At 54.7% G+C, this 21,822-nt stretch overlaps 1 protein-coding gene across 1 annotated transcript in view; it reads left to right on the top strand.

Annotated features, from left to right (window-relative positions):
* Positions 1-21,544, top strand: part of CSMD2 (CUB and Sushi multiple domains 2) — a 489,398-nt gene extending 467,854 nt beyond the window's left edge. Inside the window, exons 61-71 of the mRNA XM_049094020.1 lie at positions 4,441-4,614; positions 4,846-4,919; positions 5,067-5,178; positions 5,622-5,801; positions 12,794-12,856; positions 13,504-13,665; positions 15,532-15,644; positions 16,971-17,058; positions 18,160-18,298; positions 19,203-19,412; positions 20,750-21,544. Of these exons, the coding sequence (XP_048949977.1) occupies positions 4,441-4,614; positions 4,846-4,919; positions 5,067-5,178; positions 5,622-5,801; positions 12,794-12,856; positions 13,504-13,665; positions 15,532-15,644; positions 16,971-17,058; positions 18,160-18,298; positions 19,203-19,362 (1,265 nt within the window). The 3' untranslated portion in view covers positions 19,363-19,412; positions 20,750-21,544. The remainder of the gene's footprint in view (positions 1-4,440; positions 4,615-4,845; positions 4,920-5,066; positions 5,179-5,621; positions 5,802-12,793; positions 12,857-13,503; positions 13,666-15,531; positions 15,645-16,970; positions 17,059-18,159; positions 18,299-19,202; positions 19,413-20,749) is intronic.
* The last annotated feature ends 278 nt before the right edge of the window (positions 21,545-21,822 follow it).

Below are 21,822 nucleotides of genomic sequence, written 5' to 3' on the forward strand. Positions count from 1 at the left end.
AGATAACCAGGGTTGAGCTCTTGACTGTGCTTCCACCCCAACCGCAATGCTTTTGTACACAGATATGTACAATTTTCTGTAAATGGCATTAAATCATGCTGTGCAGACATGTTTGTGACTTGTCTTCATCGATAGGCCATAACCACCTTTCTCCATCAATGCATACTGATCTGCACATCATCGTTTGTAATAGCTTAAAGAATCTCCTTATTGTAGCTACCACAACTGGTTTAATCTCCTACTGGGGGATGCCTGGGTGGCTCAGGGCATGGCTCCGGGGTCCTGGGATCAAGTCCCACGTCTGGCTCCCTGCATGGAGCCTGCTTCTCCCTCGGCCTGTGTCTCTGCCTGTGTGTGTGTGTGTGTGTGTGTGTGTGTCTTATGAATAAACAAATAAAATCTTTTTTAAAAAAATCTTCTACTGATGGTGAATTTAGGTTTCTTTGGTTTAATCATGTTAGAAGCAGTTCTGCAATAATTGTTGTTGAGGATAACATTTCTTTACTCTGGTGGTAAATTCCTAGGAGAGAGAAAATGCTGAGCCAGAGGGCATGCCTCTGTATGTCTTGCTACATGTTGCCAAACTGTCTTCTAGAAAGAATCCTACCTCAAGCTCCTGCCAACAGTTTACGAGAATATTTCTTGACTCGTGTCATTAATAATGGATTTTGCCAATATCTTTTAATATTTACTAGCCCAGGAAGTTTAAAAAGGTGTCTCGTTGTTTTAATTGGCACCACATTTCTTATCAAGACAGAGCTGCTCTTTCTTTGTCATCCATTTGTACCTCTTGTTCATTAAGCTGCCTCTTCCTGGATTTGGGGACTTCTGATCAAGTCAGCCTGTTACTGACTTCTGATTGGTTGGTCTAGACTCCCCAGCTCCCATAGAGGCTTCCCCCAGCAGAGGTGCTGATCCTGCTTCCATTTTATCTTTTTCAATTTTCAAAAAATTTTTTAGAATATATTTTTCAGATTTTTATTAGTTTCCTAAGTAAAATTTAGTGATTCATCAGTTGCATCTAACACCCAGTACTTATTACATCATGTCACCTCCTTAATGCCCAACACTCAATTACCCTTACCCCCACTCCCTCCCCTCCAGCAACCCCGTGTGTTTTCTAGAGTTCAGCATCTCTTATGGTTTGACTCCCTCTCAAATTTCATCATATTTTATTTCCCCTTCCCTTCCCCTATGTTCATTTGTTTTGATTATTAAATTCCACATATAAGTGAGATCATATGATCTTTGTATTTGTTTTTCTCTGACTTACTTATTTCACTTAGCATAATGCCCTCTAGTTCCATTTACATCGTTGCAAATGGCAAGATCTCATTCCTTTCAAATGCCTGAATAATATTTGTATATATATGCATACACCACATCTTCTTTATCCAGTCAATCTGTTGATGGACATCTGAGCCCTTTCCATATTTTGGCTCTTGTGGACATTGCTGCTATAAACAATGGGGTTCATGTGTCCCTTCGAATCACTATGTTTGCATCCTTTGGACAAATACCTGTAGTGCGATTGCGGGGTTGTAGGCAGCTCTATTTTTAACTCTTTGAGGAACCTCCATACTGTTTCACAGAGGGGCTGCACCAGCCTGCATTCCCACCAATAGGGTTTCCCTTTCTCCACGTCCTCACCAACGTCTGTTGTTTTTCGGGGTTGTTAGTTTTAGCCATTCTGACCAGTAGGAGATAGTATCTCACTGTGGTTTTGATTTGTATTTTCCTGAGACTGAGTGATGTTGAGCATTTTTTTCACGTGTCTGTTCTTTGGAGAAATGCCTGTTCATGTCTTCTGCCCATATCTTGACTGGATTTTTTTTTTTTTTTTTTTTTTTTTTGGTTTTGGGGTATTGAGTTTGATAAGTTCTTTCTAGATTCTGGATACTAGCCTGCTTCCATTTTATTTTGTATATGATTATGAACCTCCTGACTGTGCGCACACATACACATTCACATCATAGCAGGAAGGGTGTTCTTCATGCTTGCAGTGACGTCTTGGGGAACTTTCACTCTGGTAGTCTGCTTTCTTGTAGCTCACTGTAAAGAAGTCAAATATATTTATTTCTAACCTGCTGTGTTCTACAACATATTTTCTGTGGCCAAGTGGATGACCACTGAGATGGGCAATAACCCTTGGAATTCTTATCACTGTTTGCAAACTTTGCATCTGGGCCTTCCACAGTGCTTGGTGCTCCCTCTTCCTGCATAGACCTGCCGTTCAGACCTAGTCTGTCTAGGTATCCCTCAGAACACCACTTTTTCCTCTTAATATAAGTCCCTAAATCAGGGATTTTGTCCCCATCAGGATCGAGCTCATTTCAGCCTCACCCACTTCCTGCAGGCTTCCCCAGACCCGCTCAGCTCTTTCCATGCCGCCTCCCCATTTGGTAGACTGCTCAGTAAGGTAGCTTCTGAAGTTGACTTTTCCCCCAATCCCACCATTTCCAAATGACCACCTAATGCACTTGTGTACTTTCAGTAAGTTTTGTTGATGTTCAAGCCATATAATTTATCTGTATCTTCCATCTTTTGTACTCTCTTGTGTTACCTGGCTTAGATTCTAAGATCTCAAAAGGCAGGGCTCGTGTCTGTGGACTTATTTGGTGCCAGAAGCAGCAGAAAATCAGGAGCTGAAGATGTTTATTAAATAGTGTTTGAAAGTTAATGGAGAAGGAAGTGAATTTAATTCAAGGCAAGACGGGGATGAGGAAGAGGAGTCACACTGAGCCGTTAGCTTTGGTGATTACCCACATGTGATCCCATCGGCTGGGAGGTCACAGCATATCAGCCTGTGCACACAGATAACATTTCGCATTTCACAGTGCTGTGCTGCTTCCTATAGGGACCTTTGCACACAGGGTCACCTCTGATTCTCACAATGAGATATCCTAGGAGGCGAGCAGCAGGGAAGATGAGGCTCAGAAAAAGGACCTGACCTTGTGAGCTAGTAGCAAAATCTGGTCTGAAAACAATCATTTCTCCAGACAATTTTCTCTAAAATTCTTACTCAAATTTACAGCTCGTGTTATCACCACTAGAACTTTTAAAGTAGGAAAAAAGAATAGACATAAAATTTAATTTTGCGTTTTAGACTGCTTCAGTCCAAAACTCCAAAACTACATATGATCGACACGAGACCCTTTCTTTTAAGTAGAGCCTATTCACAGAGTACGTGGGGCCCATCTGGTGTTCCCCACGGCAACGGGCTTGTTCTGGTAAGTGCTGCAGTGAATGTTTATGGGAAATAAGTGCAAGCTCAGTGTGCTTTCTGACCAGCACAACCCAAGAGTGCTGGCGGGCCCGTGGGCCTGCTCACGCCACACCACAAACCACCGGCTGGTATTGAGTGCCGTCTTTGGTCCTGAGGCTGTTCAAAAGTATATTGATTCTCAGGGCCACCTGGTGGCTCAGCGGTTGAGTGTCTGCCTTCAGCCCAGAGCATGATCCTGGAGACCCGGGATGGAGCCCCACATCAGGCTCCCTGCATGGAGCCTGCTTCTCCCTCTGCCTGTGTCTCTACCTGTCTCTCTCTGTGTGTCTCATGAATAAATACATAAAATCTTAAAAAGTAAAATAAAATAAAGTATATCGGTTCTCAGAATAAAATCACAGGTAGATAGATCCCTTTGTGCTTATTTCAAAGGCATCAAAATCACATTTGCAGCCAATGCCCTCTAGAACACATTCCGCAACGTCCTGGGGAAGTAAGCATTTCAGTAGGCCATGTGTGCAAACACCCAAGAGCCCGAGCAGGAGGGACAGAAGAGGGGCCTGTGTTTATTCTATTTGCTTTCACAAATTTGCATTTGGTAGTGGTTCTTTCGGGAATCTCTGAGACCCTCCATGAGGTAGGCGCCTTCGTGGCCACTGCGTGTAAACGCACACCCTTCAGGAAGACATTTGGCAGTTCACGTGAGGAGCTACCACCAGGCTTGAACAGACCAGGTCCACTCCCAGAGCCTCCGCAGGAGAGAGCCCTGGGTTGGGGGAGGGCACGGCTCACAGCGCAATAATAGAAAACGCCAGATAAGAAGGCTGGGACAAAGGGTCAGTAGGGCACGACCTCTTGCTGCGAAGTCGTGTAGCCGCTGAGGGATGGTAGTGCCATCAACGTGGAAGGGGTTTACCGGCCAGGAAGTAAGTGCACAAAGCAAGATTTCCAGCATTGGACGTTGGGCTCAGAGCCACACACAGGCTTACACGCAACCGAGCAAAGACTAGAAGGGAATGAGCACGAAAACAAAATAGTTTGGGCCGCTGAGTTGTAGTTGTTCCCAAGTTAAGCTCTTCTAGGGCCGCCCCCGGCTCGGGTGGCCTTGCCCAGCGCTGCGCAGCGCAGGCTGAGAGGCTGCGGGGGGGCGGGGGGCAGGGGGCAGGTGGCGGGGGGCGCAGACCCTGGGACCCGCCTCTCTCACTTCTCCCCAGCCGTGTTCTGCGGAGATCCTGGAGTCCCCGCCCGCGGCAGGAGAGAGGACCGAGGCTTCTCCTACAGGTCGTCCGTGTCCTTCTCCTGCCAGCCCCCCCTGGTGCTGGTGGGCTCCCCGCGGAGGTTTTGCCAGTCAGATGGGACGTGGAGTGGCACCCAGCCCAGCTGCATAGGTGAGCGGGCGCCCGGCAGGGCTCGCCTCCCGGGGGGCCCAGGGCGATGCCTTCCCCGCCCTCAGGCTCGTCTGCAGGAGGCAGGGAGCGGCCTCTGGGCCCCTAGAGCAGGCCGCGGGCCGAGCCAGCCCGGGGGGCAGGGGCAGCAGGTGGCTCCCCGTCCTTCCCGCCCCTGGCCCCGCGACGAACGGAGGGCCGAGAGCCCCACTGACCACACATTCTGCAACCTAGACCCGACGCTGACCACGTGTGCCGACCCCGGTGCGCCGCAGTTCGGGACACAGAACAGTTCCCAGGGGTACCAGGTAATGCGCTCGCCCGCCCGGGCCCCTGCTCGGCGAGGGATGCCCACGGGGGGCTGAGGACGAGGCCTAGGCCAGCAGAGGGCAGGGAGGCTGCAGCGGGGTGTGGGGGGGCAGCGGCCGCAAGGCTAAGGGTGCCCGGGCCTGCAGGTGGGAAGCACCGTGCTGTTCCGCTGCCAGAAGGGCTACCTGCTGCAGGGCTCCACCAGCAGGACCTGCCTCCCCAACCTGACCTGGAGCGGAACCCCACCCGACTGCGTCCGTAAGTGACACCGCGCGGCAGCTGGACGGGAGCCCAAGGCCCAGGACACCCCTGCAGGGCGCTCACCGCTCCCCGGGGCCGGTAGAACTCCTGTGGCCTCTGCCCCTGGGGCCTCGTGGAGCATGTCTCCCCACGATAGCCTTTCTGGGGGGTTCCAAAGGCAGCTCCTGTGCCTCCGGCAGAACACAACTGTCAGGGCAGCAAACACTAACAGCGATGAGGTCAGCCCTCGGGTGACAGCGTGCAGGCCAAGCGAGTGACCTGGTCGTCCGCATCCTGGCCACGTGTACAGACGTGGAGGCTGGGGTTGGAGGGGGGCCCGGGAGGGGGGCCCGAGCGCCAGGGGCCTGGCAGGGAGAGGAAGCAGGTACTCCGTCCGGGGCAGCAGCAGTCAAGGCCTCCCGAAGAGCCAACCCGCGTGGCCCAACGCTGTCTCCCTCCAGCCCACCACTGCAAGCAGCCAGAGACGCCGTCCCATGCCAACGTCGGGGCCCTGGACTTGCCCTCCATGGGCTACACGCTCCTCTACTCCTGCCAGGAGGGCTTCTCCCTCAAGGGCGGCTCCGAGCACCGCACCTGCAAAGCCGACGGCAGCTGGACAGGCAAGCCGCCCATCTGCCTGGGTGAGTGCGCCCGCCGGGCGAGCCCTGCATGGTGGGAGGCCAAACGTGGCCGCGGTGCCAGAGTGGGATGCGGCACACGAGGGGGGAGAAACACAGTTCCCGGGAGCTGGACCCTGCTTCTGCATTCCTGGGGTCTCGAGCCTCTGGGAGATGAAACCAGAGCAGTCAAAGGACGCACGCAGTGAGGCCAACCTAGGTTTGGGTTTGCTTCCTCCTGTTGGGGCTTAAATATCTGTTTATTTATTTGAGAGATAAAGGGTGTCCACAGTCTCTCTCTCTCTCTCAAAAAAAAAAAAAATGTAGACCTCCCTTAAAAAATGGAAACTGAATCCCTCTGACTGAAGGTCAGGGAGGCCCCGCGTTTCCTTGCTCATTTGCTGTGCGGAGGCTCAGTCTGTGCTTAGAAGGAAGGTCCCGGAGTCCCCTCCTGTGACCACGTGCCTGTGCCTGTGCCTGCATCTCACCCAGACCTGTTAACGTTTCCTCTGTATTTAGCTGCGCTGATGTTAGGCACATAAATATTTATATTTGTTATACCCTTGGGGTGAACTAGCCCCTTATCAAAATCTTATGACCTCCTCTGTCTCTTGGTACAGGTTTTGGCTTAAAGTCAGTTTTGTCCGATAGAAACGTGGCTTCCCCTGCTCTTGGTTGGTTTCCGTCAGCTTGGACAGCTTTTCCCTTCACTCTACCTTCAGCTCTGTGTCCTTGACGCTGAAGTCAGTTTCTCATAGGCAGCATAGAGTTGGGTCTGCGGTTTTCTGTTTGTATTTTATTTTGTCCATTCAGCCACTCCTTAATGTTTGGGTTGGAAAATTTAGTCCATTTACATTTAAAGTAATTTTTGACAAGTACGGACTTCCTATTGGTATTTTTTTAATTTTTTTTTTTTTCTGGCTGCTTTCTTCTTTCCTCGCTCTCTTCCTTCGGGATTAGATGGGTTTCTGTGTGGTATGGTTTAATTCCTTTCTCTTTACCTTTTATGTATCAATTAACGTTTTTTTTTTCATGTTTACCACGAGGCTTACATAAAATATCTTATAGTTATGACAGTCCTCTTAAAGCAAATTGCAGGGGGAACCTGGGTGGCTCAACAGTTTAGCGCCACCTTCGGCCCAGGGTGTGATCCTGGAGACCCAGGATTGAGTCCCACATCAGGCTCCCTGCATGGAGCCTGCTTCTCCCTCTGCCTGCGTCTCTGTCTCTCATGAACAAATAAATAAAATCTTTAAAAAAAATAAAGCAAATTGGGTGCCTGGGTGGCTCCATCAGTTAAGTGTCCAGCTCTGGATCTCAGATCTTGGCTCAGGTCTCGATCTCAGGGTCATGAGTTCAGGCCCCACACTGGGCTCCATGCCAGGTCATGGAGGCCTACATAAAAATAATTAATTGAAAAAATAATAATAATAAATTAATTAATTAAAGCAAATAAGAACTTAAGTGTGAGTGCATACAAAAGCTCAACATTTTTTACACTCCCTCCACTTTACGTTTTTGATGTCACAGCTGACATCCTTTTATATCATGTATTCATTAACAAATTATTGCTGTTCTAGTTTTGGGGTTTTTTTTAAATATTTTACTTATTTATTAATGAGAGACACACAGAGAGAGAGGCAGAGACACAGGCAGAGGGAGAAGCAGGCTCCATGCAGGGAGCCCGACGTGGGACTCGATCCCGAGTCTCCAGGATCACACCCTGGGCTGAAGGCAGTGCTAAACCGCTGAGCCACCCGGGCGCCCTGGTTTTTTTTGTTTTTTTGTTTTTTTGTTTTTAAGTAGTCTCCGCACCCAGCATGGAGCCCAATGCAAGGCTTGGACTCATGACCCCGAGATCAAGACCTAGGCTGAAATCAAGAGTCAGATGCTTAACCAACTGAGCCACCCAGGTGCCCCTGCAGTTGTAGTTATTTTTAATACTTTTCTTTTAATCTTTATGCTACAGTTATATCTGGTTTACCCACCACAATTACAATATTAGAGTATTCTGAATTTAACTGTCCACTTACCTCTGTCAGTGAGTTTTATACGTAGATCCTTTCTTCTACTTGAACTCCTGCTGTTGAACCATATGTAGCTGTGCGTTCGGTGTGTCCAAGGCAAGAGGGGGATTCAGGAGCCTCCTATGTCACCATCCTAGTCCAGAGTCTCTTCCAGAGTTCTTTGTATATCTAGTATATGATATTCATCAGATACAAGATTTGCACATATTTTCTCCCATTTTATGGGCTGTCTTTCACTTTCTGTTTTTAATTTACAAGTACTTTCTCCTTTATTTCACTCATCACCTAAAATGAAATTAGACTATCACATTTTAAACTCCATTTCAGTCCCTAGGTTAATTTTTTTTTTCAAATTATAGCGTGGTTTTTTTATAGCCTTATTGAGATATAATGGATATATAAAAATGGATATATAAAAAAATTTAATGTATACAATTTGATGAGTTTGGATCTTTTGACCTACTTTTGGTGTCCTTTTAAGCACAAATGTCTTTAATTTTAACAAACTCCAGTTTATCTATATTTTCATTGTTCGTGCTTTATATTATACCTAAGAAACTATTGCCAAGTCCAAGGTCATGAAAACTTATGTCTATGGTTTTTCTTCTAAGAGTTTTGCAGTTTTAGCTCTTACATTTAGGTCTTTTGCTTATTTTGTGGGGGATTTTTTTTGGGGGGGAGGAAGGTCATTTGGAGTCCAAATTCATTCTTTGCATATGGATATCCAGTAGTCCCAGCTCTGGCTGTTGGAAAGACTATTTTTCACTATTCTTCATTAAATTGTCTTGGCACCCTTGTCAAAGATCCTTTGACCGTAAATATGTGAGCTTATATCTGGATCATTGGTTTTATCCGTTGACCTGTATAGCTGCCTCCCTGCCACCACCACAGCTCGAATTATAATAATTTTGTGATAAGTTTTGCAGTTGGGAAGTGTATGTCCTCCTTTTTCTTCTTTTTTCCAGATCGCTTTGGCTGTTCTGGGCCCCTTTTATTTCTATATAAATTTTAGGGTTGGATTGTGAAATCCTGCAAAACAGACAGCTGGAATTATGACAGGAATCACGATAAATCTGTAGGTCAGTTTGGGGAGTGTTGCCATCTGAACAGTATTACATATTCCAATCCATGAGCATGGGATGGGATGTCTTCCCATTTATTTAGAACTTTAATTCCTTCTAACGATGGTTTGTCATTTTCTTTGGGGGGTGGGGTATTTAAATTCAGTTTGCCAACATATAGCATAACACCCAGTGCTCATCCAGTCAGGTGCCTCCCTCAGTGCCCGTCACCCAGTCACCCCAACCCCCTGCCCACCTCCCTTTCCACCACCCCTTGTTTGTTTCCCAGAGTTAGGAGACGCTCACGTTCCGTCACCCTCACTGACATTTCCCACTCATTTTCTCTCCTTTCCCCTTTATTCCTTTTCACCATTTTTTATATTCCCCAAATGAATGAAACCATATAATGATTGTCCTTCTCCAATTGACTTACTTCACTCAGCATAATACCCTCCAGTTCCATCCACGTTGAAGCAAATGGTGGGTATTTGTCGTTTCTAATGGCTGAGGAATATTCCATTGTATACATAAACCACAGCTTCTCTATCCATCATCCTTCGATGGACCCCGAGGCTCCTTCCACAGTTTGGCTATTGTGGACATTGCTCCTAGAAACATCGGGGTGCAGGTGTCCCGGCATTTCATTGCATCTATCCTTGGGGTAAATCCCCAGCAGTGCAATTGCTAGGTCATAGGGCAGATCTATTTTTAACTCTTTGAGGAACCTCCACACAGTTTTCCAGAGTGGCTGTACCAGTTCACATTCCCATCAATAGTGCAGGAGGGTTCCCCTTTCTCCACATCCTCTCCAACATTTGTTGTTTCCTGCCTTGTTAATTTTCCCCATTCTCACTGGTGTGAGGTGGGATCTCATGGTGGTTTTGATCTGTATTTCCCTGATGGCAAGTGATGCAGAGCATTTCCTCATGTGCGTGTTGGTCATGTCTGCGTCTTCCTCTGTGAGATTTCTGTTCATGTCTTTTGCCCATTTCATGATTGGATTGTTTCTTTGGTGTTGAGTTTAGTTAAGTTCTTTATAGATCTTGGAAACTAGCCCTTGATCTGATACGTCATTTGCAAATATCTTCTCCCATTCTGTAGGCTGTCTTGTAGTTTTGTTGACTGTATCCTTTGCTGTGCAAAAGCTTCTTATCTTGATGAAGCCCAATAGTTCATTTTTGCTTTTGTTTCCCTTGCCTTTGGAGACGTGTCTAGCAAGAAGTTGCTGTGGCCAAGGTCAAAGAGGGTGTTGCCTGTGTTCTCCTCGAGGATTTTGATGGATTCCTGTCTCACATTTAGGTCTTTCATCCATTTTCAGTCTATTTTCAAGTATGGGGTTAGGAAATGGCCCAGTTTCATTCTTCTGCATGTGGCTGTCCCATTTTCCCAGCACCACTTATTGAAGAGACTGTTGTTAGACTGTTATAGTCTTTCCTGCTTTGTCGACTATTAGTTGACCATAGGGTTGAGGGTCCACTTCTGGATTCTCTATTCTGTTCCATTGATCTATGTGTCTGTTTTTGTGCCAGGACCACACTGTCTTGATGACCACAGCTTTGTAGGACAACCTGAAATCTGGCATTGTGATGCCCCCAGCTATGGTTTTCTTTTTCAATATTCCCCTGGCTATTCGGGGTCTTGTCTGATTCCGCACAAATCTTAGGATTATTTGTTCCAACTCTCTAAAGAAAGCCCATGGTATTTTGATAGGGATTACATTGAATGTGTAAATTGCCCTGGGTAGCATGGACATTTTCACATTATTAATTCTTCCAATCCATGAGCATGGAATATTTTCCCATCTCTTTGCGTCTTCCTCGGTTTTTTTGAGGTCTGTCATTTTCCCTTTATACGTCTTAAACTTCCTTGGTTACATTTAGTCTAAAGTGGGTCTTTTTCATGTTATTATGTACTTGTATATAAAAATACAAAATGCTTTAGATGCATTTGAATTTCACTTCCACCCCTTATTGTGTGATTTGGGGCAAGTCTCTTCACCTGTCTGCCTCTTAACGAGTCTCTCTTCTATAAAACAGAGACCGTAATCTGTACCTCACAGTTTTGAGAGCAGGAATAAATGAAATAATGTGAATAACATGACCCAGCACAGCTCCTGGCCCATAAAGTGCTTTCTCCCTCTTACTGCCGTCCTCTTATAAAACCTAAGACAATAGAGACATTATATTCGTAACAATACTTTGAGTCACCGTGGAAAGCTTCTCCACAGCCTTCTTCATGCACAAACGTAAGCTGCCCTCTGGAGCCGGGAAGACCGTGCTCGAACCCCAGCTCCTCGAGGAGGCAGTAGGGACAGTCTGCCCTTCTCTGGTGGTGAAGCAGGTATTTCTGTTGTTTCTGCACAAAAGAACAAAAGATACTAACACTGGCTAAGTGTGACCTCATGTTCACAGCCTCACTTATTCAGCGTCGACCTGCGAGGTATGTTTCAGCACTTCCCATGTTCCCAGTGAGGAGACCGAGATGCCGGGGGTAAAGTGACTAGTCAAGGTCACATGCCAGGAAGGGACCTGAACCTGCACCATCTGGCTCAGGCCCAGGATCTGTGACTTTACCTGTGAGGGCTTCTCGGCCTTTTTTCCTTTCCAGACACAAGTGCTTCTTTGAATTCAGTTGTAATATGTTGACTAACTGAATTTAAATTTAAAAAATAATAATAGTTCAGTCGTAGACTGCTGTGCATAGAAACTGCTCTGAACGGGGGCGGGGGGCAGCCTCAGGCCACGGGCAGCTACTAGTAGCCTCCACAGCCTTTTGTGAGCTCTGAAATTGTTTGGAGCATCATCAGTGAGCCAATGGTAAAGTAATAGTGAACATAACGGTCAGAAGAACGCCCACGACCGGGGCCTAGATGTTCAGGCGCTTGGTGACAGAGACATAGGCCCGGGCCCCAGCCACGTCAGCTGCCACCTTCCAGTCCCTAGGCCTCACAGAGCAGGCAAACAGCAGGAAGCCCGGGCAGCACAAGTCCGCGGAGACTGTGTCGAACAGGGACCAGAGAGCAGGACCGGGCACAGAGCTCTTGCTGTGGACGTTGATGGTGGTAGTGGTCGCCACGGAAGCTGAGCCCTGGGGCACCCCAAGTGCACCCCCTCGGGCTCCCTGAGCCTCTCATAGGTTGGGAAGGAGGCCGGTGTGGACACCGAAGAGGAAGAGCTGGGAGTTATGGTGCATAGTGTGAGACAGAAGCTGTTACGGGCTTCTCGGCCTTAACATCCAGCCTCCGAGGGAAGGGAGCACCCCACCTGAACCCCCACCAGGCCTCAAGGAGCTCACTCTTGATTGGTGGAAGGTCCTTCTTCGTACCAGGCCTTTGGGAGAAAAGCAGAGTCCGGGACAGGGCTTTTCACACCGGGGTCGCGGATCAGGGCATTTGGCAGGCCTGGGTCCCGGGGCCTGGTAGCTTTCCTGGATAGCTTTCCTTTCCTTTCCCTCTCACCAAAATGTAGCGCCTCCTTTAATTTGGAACGTAGACGAAAACCCATCGTAGTGTTAATAACGCCTCTGACTCTGTCACCAGCAAACACTGCAGACATTTCGTATCAGATGACAGTTGTCCCTGGTGTTGTGCAACACTGCTTACGTTCCTGACTGCTTCAGGATTATGGTGGTGGCTGGGCTGTCATGTCATGGAGTAATAAAGAACTCACCTGCACCCTCACTCTTGGTTTAATACTTCAATGACAATAATTGATAAAATGGATTTGCTTTTAACTCTTTATGTTTTATTATTCCCAGAGGGGCCCATGGTATCACCAGACGGTCAAAGTATCGACTCCCAATCCAAGAGTTGTCCAAAGCAAGGTCTCCGGGAATCCATTAACCTGATGTCGGAGAAGTGGCCGTGACTTTCCCAATAGAGCGTAGCCCGAGGCTGAACGTGTTTTCTTCAATTCTCTTTCCCCAGCAGAGGTCCGGCCTAGTGGGAGACCCGTCAATACTGCCCGGGAGCCACCGCTCACCCAGGCTTCCGGTAGGTACGGTCTAGATGTTCAGCTCAAGAAACTGGCATTGATTCCCTCGCCTAGTTACCCAGAAACACGGGCTCAGTGAAAGGGTGTGAAAAACTGTCTAAGAGCCAGATTCCCCCGCCCACTACCCACCCCGGCAACTGCAGGGGGAAGAGGGAGCCTGAAGGAAACAGCAGGCTCTCCCGCAAGAGAGCCAGCGCCTTCCACTAACACAGGAGAGCGCCAGGCTCTGGTGCCTCCCACCACCACAGCTGCCCAGCACGGCCGGGCCAGGGTCCAGTCATTCGGACCGGAGACCCGACACCTGCCCAGGGAGCCTCCCGGAAATGCTTACACTTCTAACACGGGGCTTGTTCCTTTCGAAGTGCGACGTGCACAGCTGGGCACGTAACTATAGATGCGGGCTGACCGTGCGAAATGACTGCAGACTGCCCTATATTTTTTTGGACTTGATACCTTTACTCACCACGTTGGCATGTGTGTTCCATAAGAAGGAAACTAGAGTCGGCGTCATGCTCAGCTCCCGCTCGCTCTGGGTCACGAGGGGACATTGGAGCATCCTGTCCCAGTCACCCAGTGAGTGAAGTGGAGCAGCCGGCAGGGGCCGGGAGTCCCCTCACGTCTGTCATCTGTCTCTCCGCTCCTCCAGTGCCCGGGGACGTTTTTGCCAAGAATTCCCTATGGAAAGGGGCTTACGAGTACCAGGGAAAGAAGCAGCCGGCCATGCTCAGAGTGACCGGCTTCCAGACCGTCAGCAGCAAAGTCAACGCCACCATGATTGACCACAGCGGCGTCGAGGTGCACTTGGCCGGTAAGGGCAGGTCATACCTCCAGGTGCGTCGCCAGTGGGGGCAGGCCTGGGCCTCTACGGGGACCGGTCTACGGTCCCTGCCTCCCCGCGTCCTGCGGGGCCTGTGTGATGGGTGCGAGGACGACAACGTGTTCATCTTCATCATGATAAGGTCACCAGAGACTAAAGGGAAATGGCTAGGTGACAAATATTAATAACTTGAACAGGAAAGGACTCAAAAAGAGATCAATATCCCTAAAACTGAACCAAAAAAAGGGACAGAGAATTCCCAGGAGCCAAAATTTGGACAGTTAATAAACAAAGGAAAACGTACTTTTCAGCAGTAATAAAAGCACTAAAAGTAAACATAAAATGTGATTTTTCCACTTATCCCACTAAGAATTTTTTTTTTAATGATAAATTTTAGTGCAGGACAAGGTCTAGTGAAGGGAGTGATGCACTTGATGGTCAACGTATAAAATAATACAGTCCCAGAAAACAGTTTGGCAATTTGCGTCAAGATCTTTGAAAATTACTGACCCCGTTAATTATGTTTCTGAGAATTTTTAATATTACATGGTTATTTATATTACATAAAAACTGGAAGGACAAAATTGTCTGAAAATAACTAAATTAATATTAATGTATATTATACATTTATACACATACTGTATGTATTATTATGCATATATATTAATGCATATTAATTATAATATATCAGATAGCTAAAATACTATGCCAGTTTGGGGAGAAATGAACCCACTACAGCACATTTATAATGTGACTCCAGTTGTTTTTTTTTTTTAATAAAGATTTTATTTATTTATTCACGAGAGACACACAGAGAGGGAGAGAGAGGCAGAGACACAGACAGAGGGAGAAGCAGGCTCCATGCAGGGAGCCTGACGTGGGACTCAACCCCGGGTCTCCAGGATCACGCCCTGGGCTGAAGGCGGCGCTAAACCTCTGGGCCACCCGGACTGCCCGACTCCAGTTTTTAAATGAAAAATAACATTCATGAGAAAGACAACTGAGGGGTGCCTGGGTGGCTCAGGTCACGGTCCCAGGGTCTTTGGAGCCAGCCCTGTGTCAGGCCCCCTGACCAGGAAGGAGTCTGCTTCTCCCTCTGCCCCTCCACACAATCGTGCTCTCTGTCTCTCAAATAAATAAAATCTTAAAAAGAGAGAAAGGAAGGAAGGAAGGAAGGAAGGAAGGAAGGAAGGAAGGAAGGAAGGAAGGAAGGAAGGAAGGAAGGAAGGAAGGAAGGAAGGAAGGAAGGAAAGGAGAAAAAAATTGGAAGTCGTTCCACCCAAAGGTCGACAGCAGCTATTTCCTAGTAATATCAGGAATGGTTTATTTCTTCCTGCATTTTCCAAAATTTCCCCACTTTTCAATCTTTTTATAATCAGAGAAACTAAATCTCTCAGGAAACAAACATTTCCAGAAGAAACGGACAGGTAAAGGGATGCGCCAGCAAATGGACGTAGACATTAGGACCCGGCCACACATGGTCCCTCCCGCTCACGCACGTGTGCGCACGAACACACAGTCAGTTTCACTCGTTGGCTCCAAGGCAGAGCCGTGAAGACATTCACGCGGACCTACGTCCGTGCCTCCCGCGCCCTCGGGCTCTTGCGTCAACTGACAGGTTAACATGTGCAAAATCACTCTATTATCACATGTGTGTGCATTCAGAGGGTCACAAACACAGGTCAGTAGCCCGGCTGTCTCTGAGGCACGTGCACACGCTCTTGTGCATCCTCGCACTCAGCCCACACACTCACTCCTGGCGTCACGCACGGAATGTTCACGACGACGACAACGTGAGATGTGGGCCCGGGGACTCCTGCAGGCCCTGAGTGTGCTCTCTGAACTTCCTGTTCCCAGGAATTTACAAGAAAGAGGATTTCCATCTCCTGCTCCAGGTCTACCAGATCGCGGGGCCCGTGGAGATCTTTGTGAACAAGTTCAAGGACGATCACTGGGCTTTGGACGGGCACGTAAGTGCTGCCGAGGCCAGGCCCTGACCCCGGGGCCCCCGGGCCGGCCCTGTGCCCCGATCGCAGGCGGGGGGCTGCGGGGGGTGGGTACGATCAACACGGGAACTGGGGGGTCGGGCCTGGGGTGGGCACAGGAGACGACCAGGAGGTGGGGAGGCTGGGTGCCCAGGGCCCGTCTGAGCGCTCCGGGGCAGGCTGGGGTGCCACAGCACGGGGGGTCAGCGGTGTCCGCGAATTCCCGAGCTGAGGTGCTGCGCTGCTGGGTGAGGGCAAAGGCGGTGGTGCCAGGCCCCTCCTTCAAACACCCGCTCCCGCCCAGGACGAGGGTTCCAGACCGCTTCCTCGCCTTCCCGTGTGGCAGCGGGGCCCACTCTGGGGCACCCCTGAGGCAGAGGGCAGGTCCGCGTGGTAACTCCTAACATCACAAGAGAGGAGTGGGGCAGTGTCGCCTATCAGGCCTCGGCCTCCCTGCCCAGATGTTCGATGCTGGACGTGGAAGGGTGGGAAGGGGCGAGGGGTCCGGGTGGCAGAGAGCTGAGGAGTCAGGGCGCACGCACGGGGGGACACCTGTGGTGTCGCGCCTCTGCTTCATGAACACGCCGGAGAGGGGCATCTGGTGGGCTCAGTCGGGAGACCTGTGGCCCCCGTGAGTTCCAGCCCCACGTGGGGCACAGAACACACCTGCCCAAACACGCAAGGAGAAGCGCAGGGCTTCCGTGCCCCAAGTTCCTTCTGAGCGCCCTTGGAGCCCTGTAGGTGCCCCAGCCCTGGCTACCCCGTCGCAGTAGGTCCCAAAGCCACTGCAGAGCAATGGGGGGGAGGGGGGCCGGAGAGCAAGGCTGGAGGCCAGAAGGGGAGGGAGCTGGGGGGACGAGCCCCGCAGCAGCCACAGGGGCAGGGCCCCAGGAGGGAGGGTGGGCACCCCGAAGTCCAAGCATCCTCAGGACCCCCCTGCGGAGCCACAGCCCTGCTCAGGTTTGCCCTTGGGAGTCTGCGCGGTGGCAGCGGCGGTGCCAGGCGACCAGTGTCTCCAGCCGCCTGCTGGAATCAGTGGCTCCTGGAGGGTGTGCTGGGCTGCTGGCTGCACGGCCATCACGGGGGCTCCATGGGCTCCCGAGGCTCCTTTCCCTCACGGGGTGACGCCGAGGTCCCCCAGGCCCCAGGTGGCCCCGCGCAGGCCTGGCTGCCCCCTCCTGCGCTGCTGGTGCTCCCACCTGACCCACCAGGCCCACATGGGGGGGTGAGCGGCCCTCCCGCCTGCACCGGTGCCCCCAGCCCCGGCCAAGGCCGGGGCCACTGTGCTGTGACAGAGCCCTGTCTTCACAGGTGTCCTCAGAGTCCCCCGGGGGCACCTTCATCTACCAGGGCTCCGTCAAGGGCCACGGCTTTGGGCAGTTTGGCTTTCAAAGACTCGGTGAGGAGCATCTGGCCCCTGGAGGGGACCTGGAGGGGAGGGGGACACGGGGGGGGGCGGTGATGAGGTTCAGGGGCCAAATCCAGAGGCTCTCGACCACTCGGGCTTCATGGCTGCCCTGAGGCTTGAGTAAAGGCTGGGACTGAGCCCACAGACCGTGCTACCCAACCTGGGCCGCGATGTCACCGGGGCAGTCGGGCCCAGCTGCAGGGACCCTGGGCCTTGGCCCACAGCCCCGCAGGTGTGGGCCCGGGCGTGCCCCGGGGCCCCTTCCCCCAGGGGTGCAGGGAGCCGCAGGCCCTGGGGCTTCTGGGTGGGGGGTGCTGACTGGACAGCAGCCCCCAGGGCCCCCGCCTGCCTCGGGAACCGCCTCCTGCACAGCCTGCAGTCAGGCCTGCCCCCCCAGCAGCCCCCCTCCCTGGGGCTCGAACATCCCCTCCACCCCTCACAGCAGGGACCACGGGGCAGCCGGGTCCCCGCGCCCCTCTGGGCCCCGGCCTGTGCCAGGAGCCCCACTGGGAGGGGACTCGCCTGGTCGCTCCCTGTCCTCGCCTGTGCCCAGGGGAGCGGCCCTCGCCCACCGCCAGCCCTCCTCCTCCCCTCCCCTCCCCTCTAACCCCTCCTCCCCCTCCCTCCCCCCTCAGTCCTCCTCCCCTCTCCTCCTCTAGCCCCCTCCCCCTCCTCCCACCCTCGCCCCTCCTCTCTGTCCGCCTCCCCCTTCTCCTACCCCTCCCCCCTCCGTCCTCCTCCCCTCCCCCCTCCAACTCCTCCTCCTCCTCCCTCCATTCCCCTCCTCCCTCCTTCACTCCCCCATCCCCCTCCCCTCCATCCCCCCTCTTCCCCTCTTCCCCTCCCCCTTCTTCCTCCCCCTCCCCCCTCCCCTCTCGGAACTTGGGCTTCCAGGTGAGGTTTCACCAGATCAAAAAGCTCCTGCACTGAAGGAAGTTTAGAAACTTCTGAAGGCTCCACCCTCTTAGGATTTCGTCCTGCGGCCGGTGTGGACTGGGGGCGACCGTCCCCTGAGCCGCGGGGCCTCCTGGGGCGGGGTCCCCGCTCACCTCGCGCCCCGCGCCCTGAGGTTTCTGCTCTGGGACTTTGCAGACCTCAGGCTGCTGGAGTCCGACCCCGAGTCCATCGGCCGCCACTTTGCTTCCAACAGCAGCTCCGTGGCGGCCGCGATCCTGGTGCCTTTCATCGCCCTCATCATCGCGGGCTTCGTGCTGTATCTCTACAAGCACAGGTGGGGGCGGGGGCACGGAGGGGGAGGGGGCGGGGCCGTGTCTCTCGGAGCGCGGGGGGGCGGGGGAGTCACGGAGGGGCGGGGCCGTTGTCCGGAGCGGAGCGCAGGGGGCCCGGGGCGAGGGGGGCACGGGGGCGGGGCCGCGTCTCGGAGCAAGGTGGGGGCGGGGGCACGGGGGGCGGGGCCGTGTCTCGGAGCAAGGTGGGGGCGGGGGCACGGGGGGCGGGGCCGTGTCTCGGAGCAAGGTGGGGGCGGGGGCACGGGGGGCGGGGCCGTGTCTCGGAGCACAGGTGGGGGCGGGGGCACGGGGGGCGGGGTCGTGTCTCGGAGCAAGGTGGGGGCGGGGGCACGGGGGGCGGGGCCGTGTCTCGGAGCAAGGTGGGGGCGGGGGCACGGGGGGCGGGGGCCGCGTCTCGGAGCAAGGTGGGGGCGGGGGCACGGGGGGCGGGGCCGTGTCTCGGAGCAAGGTGGGGGCGGGGCACGGGGGTTCTCGGAGCACAGGTGGGGGCGGGGGCACGGGGGGCGGGGCCGTGTCTCGGAGCACAGGTGGGGGCGGGGGCACGGGGGGCGGAGCCGTGTCTCGGAGCAAGGTGGGGGCGGGGGCACGGGGGGCGGGGCCGTGTCTCGGAGCACAGGTGGGGGCGGGGGCACGGGGGGCGGAGCCGTGTCTCGGAGCACAGGTGGGGGCGGGGGCACGGGGGGCGGGGCCGTGTCTCGGAGCACAGGTGGGGGCGGGGGCACGGGGGGCGGGGCCGTGTCTCGGAGCAAGGTGGGGGCGGGGGCACGGGGGGCGGGGTCGTGTCTCGGAGCAAGGTGGGGGCGGGGGCACGGGGGCTGCAGGACGCGGCCAGGCCCATCTCCGCCCCGGGCCCGCCCCGTGCGACCCGGACCCTCCCGCCCCCAGGAGAAGACCCAAAGTTCCCTTCAACGGCTACGCGGGCCACGAGAACACCAACGTCCGGGCCACGTTCGAGAACCCGATGTACGACCGCAACATCCAGCCCACGGACATCATGGCCGCGGAGGCGGAGTTCACGGTCAGCACGGTGTGTACCGCGGTATAGCCCCGGCCGCCCGCCGCCGCCGCCACCGAGAGAACCGCCTCCGGCAGCCGGTGAGGAGGGGGCGGGGCCGGGGGCGGGGCCGGGGAGTCGGGGGCGGGGCCATGGAGTCGGGCCGGGGGCGGGGCCGGGGAGTCGGGGGCGGGGCCGGGGAGTCGGGCCGGGGGCGGGGCCGGGGAGTCGGGGGCGGGGCCGGGGAGTCGGGCCGGGGGCGGGGCTAGGGGCGGGGCCGGGGGGTCGGGGGTGGGGCCGGGGAGTCGGGGGCGGGGCCGGGGAGTCGGGCCGGGGGCGGGGCTAGGGGCGGGGCCGGGGGGTCGGGGGTGGGGCCGGGGAGTCGGGCCGGGGCCTGGGGAGCTGGGGCGGGCCCTGGGCGGGGCTGGGGTCGGGGACGGGGAGCCGGGGCGGGGCCAGGGGAGTCGGGGGCGGGGCCGGGGCGGGGCCAGGAGCGTCGTGTCGGGGGCGGGGCCTGCGCGGGGAGCCGGGGGCGGGGCCTGGGCGGGGACACTGCTCCTGGGGTCGCGGCCCTGCTGCGCCCCCCTGACCCAGGGCCTCCCCACCACTCCCGGGCGGGTGCCGGCGGGAACCCCGTTGGATGGGGAAACAGGCTGGGAAGAGGAGTCTGGGGGGGGACCCGGAGCCCTCGGGGGCGAGCTCGCAGACCTAGCAGGTGCCGCACCCTCCCCCGTGGCCGCGTAGACGCCTGCATGTCCCCATCCACGCGCGGAGCCGTAGGGCTGCACGGACACGTGGGTGCAGGGAGCGTGGACAGGGGTGGCAGAGGGTCAGGGTCGGGAGCCGGGCCCAGGGCCGCGTGGCTGGAAAGCCTGGGGACCTCAGAACAGGCCTGCAGCCTGGAGGTTCCATCAGGGGGACCTCACCCTGACCCAGGGGCATCCGCTGCCTGGAGGAGGCCACCGCTGTGGGGCAGCCAGGCTGCTCCAGAGTCTACTGATGTAAACGCAAACACACCTGAAAAAATTCCTTGGCAGCAACGTGTAGACCTGCCCCTAGCGCTTGGCCGGCGCCACGGGAGGTGACACGTGGAGGTAACCATCACCCGGGGCGCACTGGGGCCTGCCCGTCCCCGCCTGCCTGGGTCCTCCCCGGCCCTCCTTGCCGCCACTTCCCCCCCACCCCCCAGGTTATTTCTCTGCCTCAAGTGTAAGCTTAGAACGGCAGGTATTAGGATCATTTATACAGAAAGAGATGAAAGTCATTTTCAGAAAACACAAAGGCCATCCTTGAACACAACTAACTAACTTACCGAGTCTTCCCACGCCCTTGGCATCCGTCTGACACAAAGGTTCAGAGGAGGAGGAGGAACTGGTGCAGGATCCAGGCTCGGCTCCTGGTTTCATCTTTGCCATCCCTTTCTCTTTCTCCCACTCAGGGCTCGTACAGACAGAAAGCAAAACAGAAAAAGTAAAAGCCCCTCTGCTGATGTAAATTGGGCCTTCCGGGGGCTCAGCGGTGATGAGAGAAGTCAGATGCCCCCTGATCTGCGTCCCCCACCATAGCCCCTGCTCCCCGCCTGGGGCTCTGTTGCCCTCCCCCCGGCCCGGGCCGGGGTCACATGCAGTTGGCGGCTCCAAGTCTGAGCAGCCTGGCGTCAGCCTTCAAGGCGTCAGAACCTCGCACCCAGTGCCCAGCTCCCCAGCTGGGCTCCTCAGGGAGGGTCCCCCCGGCCCGGCCCGGAGCAGGACCACAGTGAAGACATGAGAGAGCATTGCCCGGCCCAGGGAGGGGCATGTGGAAACCCCCCTGAACACACACACACGTATGTTTAAAATGAGAAATTAGGTGATAAATCCACGTGGGGCGTAACAACAGCTGGAATCAAAATAGGAACCGAGATAGGAAAGTCTCGAGGCCTGTGGGGTCGGTGAGGCCGGCGAGGGCTGCGCCATGGCTTGCGTGGGCCCTGTCTTCCCTTATGGCTGGTTCGGAGACGCCGTGGTCATCGGGCCAGTGTGATCGGCCCGGACCCAGTCCTCGGTGCCCGTCAGCCTCACTGCCGTTTGTCCTCCTGATTCTGAAGCTAAAACGAAAGCATTTCCTGAGCCCCTGGGGGCTGAGGGCCGTGGGCACCGGGCGCGGGGTGCGTGGCGGCCAGGGTGGGAGCCGGGAGGCCTGCACCTGCGCCCGCATCCGTGGGGGTGCGAGGACCCGCCACTGACGCCCCTCCTCCGTGTCCCCCGCCCTGCTGCTCCGGCACAGCCCCCGCGACGCGCCCTCGGGCCAGTTCTCCAGGACGGGCTCCAGGCCCGAGCAGCGCGCGACCTCGCCTGCCCCCCGCCTGTGTCTGCTGCTGGGCCCGCGCCCGCACCTGCCGCCCGGAGGACGCCCGCTGCGCCCTGACTTGGGGCAGGAAGGGAGTGGGGCTGAGGGCCCGGGAAGCCTGCGGAGCTCGTGGACGTGCCCGTGGGGGGCCTGCGCACGCGCACACGCCTCCTCCCTCGAGGC

This window comes from Canis lupus, chromosome 15 (assembly GCF_003254725.2).
Source record: "Canis lupus dingo isolate Sandy chromosome 15, ASM325472v2, whole genome shotgun sequence".
Classification (NCBI taxonomy): domain Eukaryota; kingdom Metazoa; phylum Chordata; class Mammalia; order Carnivora; family Canidae; genus Canis; species Canis lupus.